Source organism: Oryctolagus cuniculus, chromosome 3 (assembly GCF_051225735.1).
Source record: "Oryctolagus cuniculus isolate XC-2025 breed Fujian yellow rabbit chromosome 3, ASM5122573v1, whole genome shotgun sequence".
NCBI lineage: Eukaryota > Metazoa > Chordata > Mammalia > Lagomorpha > Leporidae > Oryctolagus > Oryctolagus cuniculus.
In genome coordinates this window covers 16,711,970-16,730,839 of record NC_142869.1, presented here as the reverse complement: position 1 = coordinate 16,730,839, position 18,870 = coordinate 16,711,970, and the positions used below count along the sequence as shown (strand labels likewise).

General features: G+C 41.7%; 1 protein-coding gene across 6 annotated transcripts in view; it reads right to left on the bottom strand.

The window, feature by feature from the left end:
- Positions 1 to 16,893, bottom strand: part of FARSB (phenylalanyl-tRNA synthetase subunit beta) — a 116,923-nt gene extending 100,030 nt beyond the window's left edge. For all 6 annotated transcript variants that reach the window (XR_016231428.1, XR_016231430.1, XR_016231429.1 and 3 more), the window contains exons 1-5: positions 16,818 to 16,893; positions 8,124 to 8,179; positions 5,359 to 5,513; positions 2,852 to 2,921; positions 2,146 to 2,261 (exon numbers count right to left, since the gene is read on the bottom strand). Coding sequence is in view for 2 of the 6 variants with exons in the window: in XM_070070150.2 (XP_069926251.1) it covers positions 2,146 to 2,261; positions 2,852 to 2,921; positions 5,359 to 5,513; positions 8,124 to 8,179; positions 16,818 to 16,875 (455 nt within the window). In the remaining 4 variants the exon portion in view is untranslated. The remainder of the gene's footprint in view (positions 1 to 2,145; positions 2,262 to 2,851; positions 2,922 to 5,358; positions 5,514 to 8,123; positions 8,180 to 16,817) is intronic.
- Positions 16,894 to 18,870: the final 1,977 nt, after the last annotated feature.

Below are 18,870 nucleotides of genomic sequence, written 5' to 3'. Positions count from 1 at the left end.
TGGGCCCCGCACCCACATGGGAGACCAGGAAAAGCACCTGGCTCCTGGCTTCAGATTGGCACAGCGCACCAGCCGTAGTGGCCAGTTGGGTGGTGAATCAATGGAAGGAAGACCTTTCTCTCCCTCTCTCTCTCTCTCACTGTCTAACTCTGTCTGTCAAAAAAAAAAAAAAAAAATCACTGCACATTTGCAGTCAATATGGAAAAACATGGGGTTGGCACCGTGGCTCACTTGGTTAATCCTCCTCCTGCGGTGCCAGCATCCTTTATGGGCGCCGGGCTAGTCCCGGTTGCTCCTTTTCCAGTCTAGCTCTCTGCTGTGGCCCAGGAAGGCAGTGGGGGATGGCCCAAGTGCTTGGGCACCTGCACCCGCATGAGAGGCCAGGAGGTAGCACCTGGCTCTTGGCTTTGGATCGGCGTAGTTCCGGCCGTAGCGGCCATTTAGGGGGTGAACCAACGGAAGGAAGACCTTTCTCTCTGTCTCCCTCTCTCACTGTCTAACTCTGTCAAATAAATAAATAAGTTTAAAAAAAAAAAAAAAAAAAACCATGTTAAGCTCCACGTGGTGAGATTAAAAAAATAAAAATTAAAAAATTAAAAAAGATGGAAAAACAGAGACTAGATTTACCCTCCAAGGGTATTAGAAATAGTGCTGCACGCTTCACAGACTGAAAATGACATTATCCGTGAGGCAATAGGTAGAGCAGAAAAAGTGTTTTGCCTCAAAGGTAAGGACTACTTGGGCCTGGAAAGAGCACTGCTTGACCAATGAAAAACAGGAAAATGGAGGAAAAAGTAATAGAGAAAAATCAATGAAACTAAAAGTTGGTTCTTTGAAAGGTCAATAAAATTGATAATCCTTTAGCTATAAATGGTCAAGGGAAAAAGAAGAAAAAAGATACAGGAATGAAACAATATCATCATAGATATTATGTTTAAATTATTAGTGTTTTGTTTAATTCATATTTCCCATTGTCCTAAATACAGGACACCTATAAGTACTCAAATTGAGCAATAAATATACCACTTATGGTAACTTTGAAATAAATAGTGCTACTGAAAAATGCACAGAAATAAAATCTTAGGACTTAATGGGATTATATTAACATATTAACAAGCTAATATATAGAAATACATAGTTTCATTTTATATTAAAAAACTAGGGAATAAACGTTGAGTTTCTGAAAAAAATGTTGCTTCTACCTTGGCAGCACAAATGTTTCATGACAAGAAGACCACTGAGTTAATTGCAAAGGGTAATTTTGATTTTTAAGCCTTTTTCCCCACAGAAGAAAATTTCCTCTATGCTGTCCTTAGCCCATCCCAGGCACATAAGCACCTTCTAGTTTCCACAACTTACCAGATTACAATTATTAAGGAAGAAATCCCTTTCTCTATTTTTATTCAAGACATATGTAACTGTCAATATACCTCTCGATCAACCTGAGGTAACTTATTTCAGGACCAACACAACGAAACCTGACATGTTAGCGTAAGCCTGAGGTTTCTTATCATCCGTTGATATAAAGTTACCATTAGCATTTTTGAAAAAATGGTATTAGTTCAAGGATTTCCACTGCTGCCTTCCTTGACCCTGAGGAGTTCAGAAATTTTATGGGTTTGAAGATCACAGCACTAAAAGGAGCTGTGATGTGAAGATGGAGAAAGTAAGTAAAATTCAGTCATTTAAATTTGTTTTGTCCGTTTATAATTATACTCATTCAAAAAAGTGGAATCAAGTCAAAAACATTTTTTCCATTTTTAAAACAATAGATCACACTTCAAATTACCATGGTTTACACTCAGTAGGGTAATCCACCAATGATGATATAAACCAAAATAATAATAATAATAATCCAAGGCCAGATTATTCTTCCCTATGTAGTATTCAAAATATAGCTACTATTTATTCATGCATATACCATTTATAAGCACTATCTATCTGAGAAAGCACAGTTAAGATTACTTTCATATATTATTAGTTTAGAAATGCCTTGAAAAAAATTGGCAGAGGAGAAAGAAAGGAAGAGAGGGAGAGAGAAAGGAAAGGTAGAAAGGGCAAGAGGAAGAAGGAAGACAGATGGATGGGGAGAGAGAGGGAGGGCAGGAGGGAGAGGTAAGGAGGAAACAAGATGAAACCACAAACCTGCAAATATTCTGATGTAACTTCTCTTGAAGTTCAATGAAACTATCATATCGATCTTTAGTAAACTTTATATTCCGGAGAACTGCTGCTACCGCAAAAGGGCGTACTTTAGCTGTCTGAAACATGATTACATGTCATAAAATCATTACAGATAGTAAATATTAAGGCACTGTTGACAGTTGAAAGTTTTCATTCCAACCTGTATTTATTCAATTTGACTTATTCAATTTATTCAACCTGATTTATTCAATCAACAATGAAGTGATGAATAAAAGACAAAGGCTGTCCTCATAGAATTTACATTTCAGAAAGATCTCTGAAAACTTAGTAAGTGACTGAGAAAAAAATATTTTTCAAATAGTTTGCTCATAGTTCATATTTATACCAAAATAATCTCCAAAATTTTATCTTTTAAAAGTTTATTAATATACCATAATTTAAACAATTACATCTCAGATGTATTTAAAATACACATTTGGGTATTTTCCAGAATTATTTATGGAAAATAGATACTTTGTTCTCTTTCACTTATTGGTAAAAATAGACTGACATTTTTTAAGCACTAGAGAATAAGTATGTATCCATTTTAGCAAATGATCAAAGACAATTACATTTGTTAAGAATGGTCAGCTTTATACCTTTTTTCCCCACCTTAAAGATACATATACACGATAATTTTTAGAAGGAAAAGATTTATCTTCATTACCTCTTCTGTGCAAGTCAATTTTTGGATTTCTCCTTTAGGCATTACCCGTTTATATACTGGAGCTTTTATCCTAAAATAATATTAAATAAAACTATTCAAAATTAATGAAAATATTTGATAAACTAATTAAAGAATATGCTTATAAATCAATAGAATAGAATTAGGACAATGGAATGAGTTACAACCAATCAAACTTCGGATATTAAAAAAATTCTAACATGATGTTATCTAAAACTGTATAGGATGCTTCATGATAATGAGTTTCCAAACATCACTAGAGTCCCAACAGAGGTTACAAAACCATTAAGTAACTGTTAAACAATCTTTAAGTTTTATTACAACTATGAAATTCTGAGCTTCTATAAAGATGAGGGCTTATTAAAAATACGCATTCTGGTGCCGGCACTGTGACATAGTGGGTTAAACCGCCTCCTGCAGTGCCAGCATCCCATATGGGCACTGGTTCGAGATCTGGCTGCTCCATTTCCAATCCAGCTCTCTGCTATGGCCTGGGAAAGCGGTAGTAGATGGCCCAAGTCCTTGGGCCCCTACCCCATGTGGGAAGACCCAGAGGAAGCTCCCGGCTCCTGGCTTCGGATCAGCGCAGCTCTGGGCATTGCGGCCAATTGGGGAGTGAACCAGCGGATGGAAGAGCGCTCTCTCTCTCTCTCTCTCTGTCTCTCCTATGTGTAACTTTTTCAAATAAATAAATAAATATTTTTTAATAAAGTACACATTCCCTGATCCTATCTGGAACTACTGACTCGGGACAGAGGCCTTGGTAACTGGTATATTTTGTAGGCATCTCCAGGTAATTCTTTCTTTCTCTCTTTTTTTTTAGATTATTTATTTGAAAGGCAGAGTTGGGGGGTGAGATGAGAGACAGAGAGAGATCTTCCATTCACTGATTCACTGGTTTACTCCCCAAATGGCTACAACAGCTGGAGCTAGGCCAGTTCCCAGCCAGGAGCCTCTTCCAGGTCTCCCACGTGGGTGCAGGGGCCCAAACACTTGGGCCATCTTCCACTGATTTCTCAGAAGCACTAGCAGAGAGCTGGATCAGAAGTGCAGCAGCTAGGACTTGACCCAGCACTCATAAGGGATGGTCGCGCTGCAGGCGGTGGCTTTACCCACTACACCAAAGCACTGGTCCTTCCAGGTAATTCTTATCACAGAAACTGGGAACTTCTTTGAGGCAGTGCTTCTCAAATTTCACTGTGCTTACAATCAGCAGGGAGTCTGTTGAACTTCAGATTCTGATTCAATGGATGAAGAATGAGGTTCAGCATTTTAGATAGAGATGCTGCTGGTCTATGGACTACACTAAGCAATTTTACATCACTTTCCTAATTCTGTCTAGTTAACATGAGGTGCCTATTAAACATATAGATTCCAATCAGTCAGATTTAGAAAACCTACTCTAAAAGATTATCCTTGACTCTAAAATACAAGGATTTGAAAATTGTCATGCAGGGAACCAAGTGGATTGAGCTCAAAATTCCAACCACCAAAACCAAATGCCTAATTGTCATCATTTCACCAATATCCACTATTCATGTGATGCTTTCAGAATTTCAGAAACTAGCCCATTAACCAGAGGCTCGTATTCTTTTGCTATTGATCAGATAATGTATACAAATAATCAAAACCAAAAATAATTATTCTTGATAGCTATTTTTTTCATGTTTTTCACTTCAGATATTCATTACAGACTATATTTATTAAAGGAAGAGCTGGACTCACTATAAATTAGGAAATTGAAACCAAAGAGACCTGCTAATTTACCAGAGATCATACCCATCATAACACACCCAAGATTTCTAGTTAGGGAGCTCTACTCCTGAGCTTCCTTAGAATTTTTAAAGTAAATGCACCTAAAGTAGTGGTACCTCTACTATTCCTCCCAAACTTTAACAAATCCAATGGCCTATCCATTCCAATAAGATTACTTAGGGAAACTACGCAAATTTGCTAAACAATTTCCTAAAAAGCCATAATATCATTAACTTCCAGTTTTAAAATAGTTCTCCAGGGGCCAGCATTATGGCATAGTGGGTAAAGCTGCCACCTGCAACACCGGCATCCCATATGGGTGCCCATTTGAGTCCTAGCTGCTCCACTTCTGACCTAGCTCCCTGATAACGACCTAGGAAAAGCAGTGGAGGATGTCCCAAGTGCTTGGACCCCTATCACCCACAGGCAAGACCTGGAAGTAGCTCCTGGCTCCTGGCTTTGGCTGGGCTGCCATCTGGAAAGTGAACCAGGAAGATATCTCTAACTCTGATTTTCAAATAAATAAAATAAATCTTAAATAAATAAATAAATGCAACAGTTCTCCAATGTTCAGGTAAATTTTCAAAATCTCACTCTATTAGGCAGACCAAAGTCATGTACAAGCACAACAAACTTTTTGTTTTTTCTAGAGACTTAAACATAGCTGTAGATAACAGGATGCAAAGAGAAGAGAGAAAAAGATACAACATAGCAAAGTATTTTATGAACCTTACCTTTCTTTGAAGACCTGAAGACCACGAACCAATCCTTCCAGACACAAGAGATCATATCTATTGGCAGGGACGTCAATTTTGTAAAGAACAACATCAGAGGCTCCCTTTGCCTTTACATTTCCTTGTTCTTTACTTATTATTTCCTTCTCAGAAGTCTAAAAGAAGCCAAAAAATTTAATGAAACTAAAAAATTATAAATTATTTGTAAAAAGAACAAGTTATCAGTCCCATAAGGCAGTAACTACATTATGTATTTTTTTCTACTACAAAAACATAGTTTTATTATAACAGCAAGAAAAACCCAGATACATTAAATGTTATAATCACAGTAAACAGGAAAATACTCTGACCTATTGAATCCAGGTACCTAGTATTCTCAGTCATTCCAGAACAGCACAAATTCCTCTAAATTAAGTTTCAGCAAACTATGGTTCACTGGACAAATCATTACTAGCAACTATTTTTATAAATAAAGTTTAATGAAATACTGCCAGTCCCATTCATTTACATATTATCTACTGTAACTCAACAGGTGAGTATAACTGCAACAGGCGAGTTGTAACCGAGATCAAGTCTTGCCTCTACTTCTGACCCAGCTTTCTGCTAATATGCACCCTGGCAAGGTAGCAGGTGATGACTCAACTAGCTGAGTCCACACCACCCTCTTGGAAGACCCACGTGGATCTCCTGACTTTGGCCTGGCAGGCCTGGCTTTTGTGGGAATCTGGGGGTTGAACCAGAAAATGGGAGATTTCTTTCTCTTTCTCTTCTCTGTCTCTGTCACTCTGCCTTTCAATAAAAATAAAGTTGAGAAAAAGAAACTTTCAATCAAAATGATTAAACATTATGTTCTAATTGTTAATGTCATTTAATTATTTGGAAATCCTAAATAATCAGAATTCCCACTATTTCCACCAATGACAACTTGATAAAATAAATCCTAGAGTTCTACCAAAATATGTAATGATTTTTGTTTTACACAATGCCATCTCACTACCACAATGAGTGGCTCAAATCACTGCTCCCATCAAGAATTACAATCTTGCACAGTATGCAAAGAAACTCACTTTCGGTCACTATGCACTGAAAGCCCAAAGCATACTTGAGAAACCAGAATCCACAAGGAAGGCCATACCAGATTCCAGTAGACATCTATTCTAGGTACCACAAACTTAGGAAACAGATTTTAAAAGTAAGGAAAATGAAAAGAAAGAGAAGGACAGTAAGAGGAGAGCAAAGGAATGAGATGGGGAGAGGCAAAAGGAAGAGGAAGAATTAGAATTTGAATAATGTTCAGTTGAAGGGGTAAATAAAGTCACTGTTTTTAGGGAAGAAAGTCACCTCACAGGGACTGGTAGATAATAAAATCGCCACGGAAATTAAAGTAATAGAGATTAAAATTGGTCTAATGCCTTTGCAAAACAAAGGACATAGCAACATAGCAGTTTAAATCTTTCGTATCTAGGACCTCAATTCATAAAAAGACTGTAAGTGAAGAACGGGTTTATATGTGGTGACAAATTTTATTTTTTTTCCTAAAGACTTACTGATTCATTTGAAAGGCAGAGTTACAGGAAAGAAGGAGAAACAAAGAGATCTTCCATCTGCTGGTGCATTCTCCAACTGGCTGCAACAGCCAGGGCTGAGCTAGGTCGTGGCCAGGAGCCAGGAGCTTCATCCAGGTCTCCCACTTGGGTGCAGGGCCCATCTTTGGCTGCTTTTCCAGGTACATTAGCAGGTGGCTGGATCAAAAGTGGAGCAGCTGTGACTTGAACCAGCACCCAAACTGAATGCCAGTGTCACAGGCAGCAACCTAACCTGCTACTCCACAACACCAGCCCCTGACAAAAAACTTACAGAGATAAAGGACCACATAAATTTCAGAGTCAAGAGGGACCTATAGAGATCATTCAATTGAAACTTTTTATTTCACAAAACGAGACTAAAGTACAAGGCTCACAGAGGCTAAGTAACTTCATGGTAACAGTTAGTAAATGTCAGAACTGGAACTATAATTCAAACTTTCTAACATCCAGTCCAATGCTCCTAGCTGTCACACAATCTCAACCATCTTTTCTGAAGCTGAGTGAAATTAGCAACTTACAAACTACAGAAATCTCAGCCAATTTTCCAAGGAAACAGATGTTCATTGATATAAAGATTATATTTTTGTAACAATCATAAATAAGCTAGAGAAACAAAACAAGGGAGCATACATTTTTGTTGGCCTGAAGGTTTTTCAACTTTAAACCTAAGGTACTGTTATAAAACAATGACTATTTCAAAAAGATAGAGAGCTTAAGAAAAAAACTACTACCACCTACCACAGAATGACTGACATTTTCATTACATACAATGTCTTTCAGGAGGAAGAGCTAGGGGTGGAGACCTCACCACCACGAGTAAAGCCACATTCCCACTGCTTTCAGGTCCCTTCTGTAAAGGCAGCTCACTACTGTGCAGCTCACTCTTGCCCCAGTTATCTGAGTTATCACTACATCACTACATCAGCCTGATAACTTGAGGCGAATGCATACAAAACTAGACATGAACCCTTTTGAGATTCTATTTTAGTCAAAGTGAACAGTGACTTTTAGAACTGGAACTTCTAAACAAAGTTTAGAACAAAGACACAGAAATCACCAGGGTCCACAAATGCATCATCCTAGTCTAGCTATCAGGTAACAAAGATAAAAATAGCAAACACCTGAAAACCCAGTTCACACACAGAATATGAAAAAGGTGAACAAATATCTTATACATACAATTTCATCGAGCTCCAGCCCAAATTCAAAACAGAGTTCATCAAATTCTTCATCAGCTAGGAAAAGAAAAAAAAAGGTTGTTTATTTTCATCTGTTCAGCATAAAAAAAAATCATATACAACTTGTATTTTCTTATTTATTTTTATAAATTATATCTCATAATTAATTGCCTTATGTCAAGCATATTAAATATCAGGCTCCAGATATCAGCATTTAAATAGTAAAAGAGAAGAAGAAAACAAAACCATCAAAGGGCTGATTAATCTATTCCAGTATCGATCATAAGATTAGGTTACCTGTAGGGGGAAGTTTGTATATACTTAGGGGAAAAAAAAGCCTCTTAAGTAGGGATCAAGTAGGCTACAAATCACAGATCCAACACAATCAAATGTCATAGAAAGCCTATCACTGGGGCCGGCACTGTGGCATAGCAGGTAAAGCCATTGCCTGCAGTGCTGGCATCCCATGTGGGCACTGGTTCGAGTCCTGGCTGCTCCTCTTCAGATCCAGCTCTCTGCTATGGTCTGGGAAGGCAGAAGAAGATGGCCCAAGTCCTCAGGTCCCCACACCTGCGTGGGAGACCCAGAAGAAGCTCCTGGCTCCTGTCTTCGGATTGGCCCAACTCCAGCCATAGTGGCCATTTTTAAGGAGTGAATCAGCAGATGAAAGACTTCTCTCTGCCTCTGCCTTTCAAATAAATAAATAAATCTTTAAAAAAAAAAAAAAAAACAGAAAGTAAGAAAGAAATCCTATCACTGAAAACTATCTGAGGTAGCCTGACACTTGACTTTGGAGCCAAGCCAACTAGAGTGTGACTTCTGACTACCCTACTTCTGAGAAGTTGGCACCTTCCATGAACTTTCTTGGCATCTTATGTAAACTTTACAGAAGCATCAATCAGAAGCCAGAAGCATTTTACGGTCATTCATAGCATGGGACTGTCGTATACTAGTGAAAAGTTGGTATTAAGGCTCCTGATTCAGGGGCTGGCATTGAGGTACAGTGGGTTAAGCTGCTGCCTGTGATGCCAGCATCCCATTTGGACACATATTCAAGTCCTGGCTGCTCTGCTTCTGATCCAGCTGCTTGCTAATATGCCTAGGAAAGCAGAAAATGGCCCAAGTACTTGAGTCCCTGCCACCTATGTGGGAAACTATAATTGAGTTCTAGGTTCCTGGCTTTGGTCTGGTCCAGTCCTATGGCAGCCATTTGGGGAGCAAACCAGTGAATTTAAGATCTCTTTCTGTCTCTTCCATTCTCCCTCTCTCTCCATAACTCTGCCTTTCAAATAAATAAATCTTTAAAAAAAAAAAAAGATTCCTAATCCAAACATCTAAGTTCAATTTAACAAATATTTATAGGGTACCCACTGTAGTCCAGGCACTGTACTAGCTACCAGGGCTATAAAGATAAATAAAACATAATTCCTGCCTCAATGACTTCCTGCTCTAGTAAAAAAATCAGACAAACAAATAAATACAATTAAGTACAAGGTATAAGGGTGGAAGAAAGGAAGCAATCAGTTCTAGTTAAGGTCAGTTAAGGCTTCACAGAAAGGTTACACTCATCAGGTAGATTGTGAGGAGTGAAACAACAGCATGGCAAATCAGGAAACTCTAAGCAGCTCAACACGGGTGCAGTATAAGGTCTGTGTCAGGAGGAGTTAATGATGGAACAAATGGAAAGCGGTCAAATCATAACATGCCAAGGGAAAGGGATTTGCCCTCTACCTGCAGGCAATGCGGAGTTACACTGGAGATTTTTTCAACTGGGCAAAAACATGATTAGATCTACATTTTAAAGACTAGTGGCAGGGCTACTGGAGCAAGAAGTCTACTGCAGTATAGGTGAGATACAGTGAGGGCTTCATTTAAGGCAGTGGTGATGAGCCTGAGAAAGGAGGAATGAATGTGAGAAATGTTAAAGCAGAATCTGTAAGGCTTGATGGCTGACTGATGGGAAGTGGGAACAGTGAGCAAGCAGGAAGCATCTAGGATGACTCCCAGCTCTCTGGTCTGGGGAAACGAGTGGAGGTGTCATTCACTAGGGCAGTAATAACAGGAGTACCAGCCTCCAAACTGGTCCCCAATGATCCCTGCCTTCCAGCATTCACACCCTTATGTGAACTGAGACCTGAAGCAACCGCATGAGTGAGTTTGGTAGCAGATTCTCCAGCTCAGTCAAACCTTGAGGTGACAGTGGCCCCCGCTGACAGCTTCACAGCAATCTGATGAAGGGTGGGAGCCAGAACCACCCAGCTAAGTCACTCCTCCATTCCTGTCTCAGAAACTGGAATAATAAAGGCATGTTGTTTTAGACTCCTAATTACTAGGGTAATGATGAACACAGATTTTAGTCCCTGGAAATGAAGTGCTTATATAACAAAAAACAAACCCCTGAGAGTGGCCTTGGATCTATACAGTGGACTGTTGAGTACAAATACAAACCTCTAGGGCCTTGAAAAAACTGACATTAGAAGCCTACTACTCTCACCGGCGCCGTGGCTCAATAGGCTAATCCTCCGTCTTGCGGCACCGGCACACCGGGTTCTAGTCCCAGTCGGGGTGCCGGATTCTGTCCCGGTTGCCCCTCTTTCAGGCCAGCTCTCTGCTGTGGCCTGGGAGAGCAGTGGAGGATGGCCCAAGTACTTGGGCCCTGCACCCCATGGGAGACCAGGAGAAGCACCTGGCTCCTGCCATCGGATCAGCGCAGTGCGCCAGCCGCAGCAGCCATTGGAGGGTGAACCAACGGCAAAAGGAAGACCTTTCTCTCTGTCTCTCTCTCTCACTGTCCACTCTGCCTGTCAAAAAAAAAAAAAAAGAAGCCTACTACTCAGACGAGGACATGCCAAAAGGGCGAGAGTGTTACTGGAAAGTAGAAGAAAGGAAATCCTTGTTACATGTAAAGACAGAAAGTCCCATAACATTGTTACCTACAGTTAAGTGGCTGACAGAAAAATGTACCTAAATCAACCAGATGCAGAGTGCTGCCTGGTTCCTACCTAGCTGCTTATGTGAAAGAAGAGAAACTAAAGGAAGGGTTGTTAAACAAAAAGGAGCCAGGATACAGATGACTGAAAAAATTATCAACCTCTCTAGATACCAAACAATGCTAAAATTATGAAATAATTTCTAAGCAAAGATCCAATAAAAGACGTTGTCTGGAAAACATGGTCCCAAGATAGAATCAAGGGTATGACTATAAAATCTTAAGACTCAGAAGATCAAAGGTGCTATTCATGCAAACAAAAGGTGACAGAAAGAAATGAGCGCATCTCACAAATTCAGTTATCACACACTACTTACAGCTTAAGTAAGAGCACTGTATCAGTTGAAGCCCAAAGTACAGAGCTGCTTATTTCAGAGATCTGTGAGTGGTGTGGCTTTTGACTAATGAAATGGAAGGCAGTAAAATTCATCAAAGACCCAGGGCTTTCAGAAGAAATACATATGCAGAAACATTGCCATACTGAACTCGAAAGGACAGAAACAAGACAAAATGAAGTCTTTGAACCCCCAAAATTCCATTGGTAGGAATTAGACTGAGAAAAATTAATCAGCTGTAAAGCACATGCTTTCTGGGGATCACTCAGTGCGGAACCAAGAGCCTGGAGGGCAGGGCAGACAGCCATGGAAAATTATCCCAGGCCTTGGATCTAATCAAGAACATCCACTATTTGCCAAGTGATCTCAGAACTGCCATGGACCAGTGACTCTTGTGTCTCCTGTCCTCTGCCCCACTCCCGCTATGTCCTTTTGAAGAAAAATGTCTATAGTAATTACCCTAAGCCTTTCCCACCATTGTATTTCCCGTGTATGTGGGGCAGATAACTTGTCTCTTGAATCTCAGGCCAAAAGTCAACTACACTCAAGGACCTAAACTTAAGGAACTACACCTGCAGGGCCACATCCACACCTGGACCTGATTAGACGATGTGATGCTGGATTAAGAGCTGCTGCATTTGTGTGAGGAACATGAATCACTGGGACCAGGGGACTGTGGCAGTCAGCCTCCAAGATGGCTTCCAGTCAGACCGACCTCCAGGTATTCATATCCTCTAATGCAGTTTCCCTCCGTACTGTGCCAGCATTAGTCTTTGTGGCCAAGAGAATATGAAAAGGAATGGCATATCACTTCTGAACTGTTATTAAAAACTTGGACTTTCTTGTCTCAACTGTTGAGGAACAGTTTTGTTTTTTTTTTTTTTTCATACAACTTGTTGAACTCTTTAGCTAGTATAGAGTTAATCTGCTGTGTATAAAGTTAATTCAAAATAGATCTTAGTTAAAAATAAGACTAGGAATAGGAGAGGGAGAAGGATAGAAGTGTGGGTGGGAGGGCAGGTTTGGTGGGAAGAATCACTATGTTCCTAAAATTGTATTTATGAAATACACAAAGTTATATTCTTTAAATAAAAGGTTTCTTTGGGAGAAAAAAAATAACTAAGGCTTGCATGCCAAGCACTCTCAATTGCACTCTCATTTGCCTGCTCCCTTATACTTCTCAATCTGGGGCAAATAAGCTAACATGTGGTAAGCAGTGCCATAGAAAAGCCAAAGTGGTAGGAAATGAAATTTCTAACCAAAAATCACAAAGGAATTAAGACCTGCTAACAATCACTTTGGCAACCTTGGAAGCAGATTCTCCAGCTTCAAGTTAGGTGTCTACAGATCTGACCAACACTTTCTGATGAGATCCAGAGTTAGAACCGCTACTTCCCAATTCTTGACCAACAGAAACTGTATAACAAAAGACTTGTTTTAACATGTTACAAAAAAAACTGAAGATGTTAATTTTGGGAGTAATTTATTGTAGTAATTTATTGTATACAATTATATGTAATTAATCAAATTGTACAGAAACAGTATAATATACTGAATCCTAGTTACTATAAATGCTTAATTCCTCTCAGTTATATTTCAAAAGAACCAATATAAAGTGATGATTAAATAATTTCCTCTGTCAAAATGACAGGGCAGGGGTGGGGAACATCCAGCCTGCAGGCCTTAACTATCTGAACTGGCCCTGCCAAAGCAATCACAGATGGGACTCAAAATTCAATAAATCTACAGCATGTTAACCTTTAAGTTGATAATGTTGCATGGCCCAGAAATGATGTTATAATATCCAAATGGCCTTTGGCAGACAAAAGGTTCCCCATGCTGGTTAGGGGTTTGTAGGATATGCACAGATAACTCTGGCAGTACACCACACTACAAGACCAGAGATGAACAGCAGTCATAATAAATCAGTTACCAAGAAAATGAGGGGCTGCAGAAAATATCTGAACAGAAAGGCATGGAAACAGCAGACCTACAATAAAACTGCTCCAAAGGCATCCGCTGAGCAAAATGATCAGAATAACAGATTGAGAGAAACAGCCTTGACAAGCAAAGAGACAGTGAAGGAGAAGGTGGTGACTGGTAGAAACAATGCCATGTCGGGTAGTCAGAAAGCAACCCTTGGAGGGACTAGGAAGAGAGAATACAGATAGAAAAGTGTGAATGAGGCATTAACTGAAAATGAAAAAGAGGACTGAAAAAAAAAAAGAAAACAAGATGGAGCTACACTATCTGGAAGAAAATGCTTTGCTGAACATGCTTTTCCAACTCTGACCTCAACCCAATTAATTCTTAAAAGATTTCAGGAAAGAATATAATAAACTATCGTTTCTATCTGTCTGAAGTACACTTCAATAAGATCAATCTTTCTGACTGAAGCTAACAGAGTTATTTGTGGAAATCAAGCTTACCTGATCATACACAATGTGAAAAAGGGAGCGGGCAGCTAGAGGACAGGTTAAAACATCAGATGAACAGTAAGTTATATAGCTCACCATCTTTTAAAAAAGTTTTATTTATTTGAGAGGCAGTTACAAAGAGAGAGAGGGAGAAACAGAGAGAGAGGTCTTCATCTGCTGGTTCACTCCCCAAATGGCCGCAATGGCAGAGCTGGGCCAATCGGAAGCCAGGAGCCAGGAGCTTCTTCCAGGGCCCCAACGTGGGTGCAGGGGCCCAAGGACTTAAGTCATCCTCCACTGCCTTTGCAGGGAGCTAGATCAGAAGTGGAGTGGCAGGGACTCAATCCTGCACCCACATGGGGTGCTAGCGCCACAGGCAAAGGCTTAACCTACTACACCACAGTGCTGACCCATCTCACCAGTTTTTTTTTCTTTGATAGGCAGAGTGGACAGTGAGAGAGAGACAGACAGAGAGAAAGGTCTTCCTTTTGCTGTTGGTTCACCCTCCAATGGCTGCCGCAGCCAGCACACTGCGGCCAGCGTATTGCGCTGATCCAAAGCCAGGAGCCAAGTGCTTCTCCTGGTCTCCCATGGGGTGCAGGGCCCAAGCACTTGGGCCATCCTCCACTGCACTCCCTGGCCACAGCAGAGAGCTGGCCTGGAAGAGGGGCAACAGGGACAGAATCCGACGCCCTCACCGGGACTAGAACCCGGTGTGCCGGCGCCGTAAGGCAGAGGATTAGCCTACTGAGCCGCGGCACTGGCTCCACCACTTTTTTTTTTTTTTTTTTTTAAGATTTATTTATTTATTTGAAAGGCAGAGTTACAGAGCGGCAGAGAGAGAGAAGTCTTTAATCTGCTGGTTCACTCTCAAAGTGGCTGCAACAGCCAGAGCTGGGCTGATCTGAAGCCAGGAGCCTGTAGCTTCTTCCAGGTCTCTCACGTGGGTGCAGGGGGCCCAAGGACTTGGGCCACCTTCTGTTGCTCTCCCAGGCACACTAGAAGGGAGCTGGATCAGATGTAAAGCAGCTGGGACTCGAACAGATGTCCACATGGGATGCTGGCACTGCAGGTAAGCAGCTTTAACGGCTATACCACAGCGCCAGCCCCTTACCATCTTTTGAGAGGTGGACTGGTTCTTACTTTCCCAGAGGAGCCTTGGATAAGAACTCATTATGGATGCTCTGAACAACTTGCCACATACCATCTGAGGCAACTCAGATACATCACACTCCATTAGTAAGGATGTGGTTTAGAATGGCAAGCAAGAAATATTAAGCAGGACCAGCACTGAGGTGCAGTGGGTTAAGCTGCCACTTGCCAAGCCAGCATCCCGTATCAGAGCAACTGTTGGAGTTCTGGCTTATCTACTTTCTGGGACTTGGGGCAGAACTTTATGGAGAATAATACTTAGAAAATAGATAGGTTCCAGGGGCTGGCATTATGCCTGTGACACCAGCATCCCATAGGCATGCCAGTTCGAGTTCCGGCGGCTCCTCTTCCAATCCAATTCCCTGCTAATGCACCTGGGAAAGCTGCGGAACATGGCCCAGGTGCATAGGCCCCCCTCACTCACATCACTGATGAGGCTCCTGGCATCAGTCTGGCCCAGCCCTGGCCGTTGTGGCCATTTTGAGAAAGAAGCAGCAAATGGTTTCTCCCTGTCTCTGTAATTCTGCCTTCCAAATACTTAAATCTTAAGGGGGGGGGGGGGGGGGCGGGTGCTCTGCCTGCAGTACTGGCGCCGGTTCTAGTCCCTGCTGCTCCTCTTCTAAAACACCTCTCTGCCAAGTCCTGGGAAAGCAGTGGAAAACGGCCCAAGCAGTTGGACTCCTGCACCCGGATGGGAGACCCTGAAGAAGCTCCTGGCTTCGGATCTGCTCAGTTCCAGCCACTGTGGTCATTTAGGGAGTGAACCAGCAGGTGGAAGACCTTTCTCTCTGTCTCTCCCTCTCACTGTCTGTAATTCTGCCTCTCAAATAAACAGAATATTTTTTTAATTATAATATATAAAAGTACACCTTTAGAAAAGTTTTTGAAAAGCTAACTTTATTTTCACGGTGGAGGTAATATCCTATTCTGTGAAGCTGCTTCTGTTATTAAGTTGATCGGACACTGTTATCATATTGGATCCTAAAACCAAAAAAGAGCTCCAGCAAATCAGCCTCTACAGCCTTAAGACAAACTGGTAATTATGGGGTGGACCGATGATATTTCAACGGTTCCATCTGCATGGTAACTGATAACTGTACTGAATATTCCCCTTTTTACCAATGGTTGTGCTTCTACAACTGAAGAAGAGGTTAAGTGTATCATGAAGATCAAGCCCGTCGAATAAAAAGACGTCTCGTCATTCAGGTCCCAGGCTCAAAGGGTACCCCCTATCAAAGGCTATTCTTGGCACAACACCTGGTTTTTCCTCCGAGAGAGCATTTTACATTACCCGAGACAGTTTGTTCACGTAGGGGTAGTTACAGCCTGCCCCCTACATGGTAACAGGAGCGTGGACCTCTGTGCCGCGTGTAGAGCTGTAGCCCCAAGCCCTTAGAACAGTGCCTGACACAGCGAGCATTAATAAAATAAAACGAAGACAGAATGTCGTCCCCTCCCTTCTGCTCAAACTCCTCCTCCCACGCCGTCACAACCCGAGTTCCGACGGCGCTCTCCTCGCTGCACGGAACTGTCTACACTCAGGGTGCAACCCGGGGCTTCCTCCCCACTCCACTCCCCGGCACCGGTGTCGGCACCCGGCACACGCTCCTCGCAGACCGCTGAATGAATGGCACGGAGGCCCGGGCACACGTGGGTGATGCAACCACAGGCCCGCTGGGCCACCCCGCTCGTCAGCCCGCCCCGTAAAAACTTCGACCTGAGTCTAAGACAGAAATGTTTTCACGGTGCTCTCTGGGAGGAGAGAGGAGGCGCAGAGCCCAAAGCACGGGACCGGCACTCACTGTAAGTCCGGCCCAGGGCTTGGAAGAGCAGATCGCGCTTCACGCTGACAGTCGGCATGGTGAGTCGGCTCACTGCGCCTGCGCGGGGAGCGGCCCGGGCTCCGCGACCGACGAGCGTAGGACCCAGACCCGTTTGTGCGGGCTGACTTAAATATCACCTTTCTGTCTCCAACAGTTTTTGTTCCCTTTTTTCATAGGAAGACAAGCAGTTTGTCATTGTCCTTTCATAATTAAATATAGCTCTATTGGAATAATGACTGAAGATCTTGGAAAAGAACTAATTAGCTAGAACTTGCTATAATTTGAAAGGCAGTAGAATGGACAGACCCAGAGGCCCGGGGGCCTCAAACGCACTAAGAGCGGAAGAAGCCGAGCTAGGTGGGCGGGGCGAGGGAGGGGTGAGTGCAAGGAGGGGGCAGGACCTCTAAGTGGAAAATCCAGCCTCCTGGTGGTGAAATGCAAGTGGGCGGGGTCTGATGCTTCCTGGAGAGTAGGGGTGCCATAGGAGCGGTGGGGGGTGGGACAGGTATGTGTGTGTGTGTATGTGTGTGTGTGTGTGTGTGTGTGTGTGGCAGGTCTCAGTTTTTTTTTTGTTTTTTGTTTTTTGTTTTTTTTTAACTTTTATTTAATGAATATAAATTTCCAAAGTACGATTTATGGGTTACAATGGCTTCCCCCACATACCGTCCCTCCCACCCACAACCCTCCCCTTTCCCACTCCCTCTCCCCTCCATTCACATCAAGATTCATTTTCGATTATCTTAATATACAGAAGATCAGCTTAGTATACATTAAGTAAGGATTTCAACAGTTTGCTCTCACACAGAAACATAAAGTGAAAAATAATAGATGATTTTTTTTAAATGATGATGAAATCAGATCAGACCTATTGTCATGTTTAATCCCAGTGAGAGTCAAGTTGGGAGTTGATAATTTCTTTTTTTTTTTTACAGAGGATCAGTTTAGTATGCATTAAGTAAAGATTTCAACAGTTTGCACCCCCATAGAAACACAAAGTGAAATATATTGTTTGAATACTCGTTATAGCATTAAATCTCAATACACAGCACATTAAGGACAGAGATCCTACATGAGGAGTAAGTGCACAGTGACTCCTGTTGTTGACTTTACCAATTGACACTCCTGTCTATGGCATCAGTAGTCTCCCTATGCTCCAGTCATGAGTTTCCAAGGCTATGGAAGCCCTCTGAGTTCTCCGATTCTTATCTTGTTTAGACAAGGTCATAGTCAAAGTGGAGGTTCTCTCCTCCCTTCAGAGAAAGGTACCTCCTTCTTTGAAGACCTGTTCTTTCCACTGGGATCTCACTTGCAGAGATCTTTTGCCAGAGTGTCTTGGCTTTCCATGCCTGGAATACTCTCATGGGCTTTTCAGCCAGATCCAAATGCCTTTAGGGCTGATTCTGAGGCCAGAGTGCTATTTAGGACATCTGCCATTCTATGAGTCTGCTGAGTATCTCACTTCCCATGTTGGATCACTCTCCCCTTTATTTATTCCATCGGTTAGTGTTAGCAGGTACTAGACTTGTTTATGTGCTCCCTTTGACTCTTAGTCCTTTCATTATGATCATTTGTGAACAGAAATTGATCACTTGGACTAGTGAGATGGCATTGGTACATGCCACCTTGATGGGATTGAATTGGAATCCCCTGGTATGTTTTTAACTCTACCATTTGGGGCAAGTCAGCTTGAGCATGTCCCAAATTGTACATCTCTTCCCTCTCTTATTCCCACTCTTATGTTTAACAGGGATCACCTTTCAGTTAATTTTTAACACTTAAGAATAACTGTGTATTAATTACAGAATTAAACCAGTCGTATTAAGTAGAACAGACAAAAAAAACTACTAAGAGGGATAATGTATTAAGTTGTTCATTAACAGTCAGGGCTATGCTGATCAAGTCACCGTTTCCCATAGTGTCCATTTCACTTCAGGAGGTTTCCTTTTTGGTGTTCAGTCAGTTGTCACCGATCAGGGAGAACATATGGTATTTGTCCCTTTGGGACTGGCTTATTTCACTCAGCATGATGTGT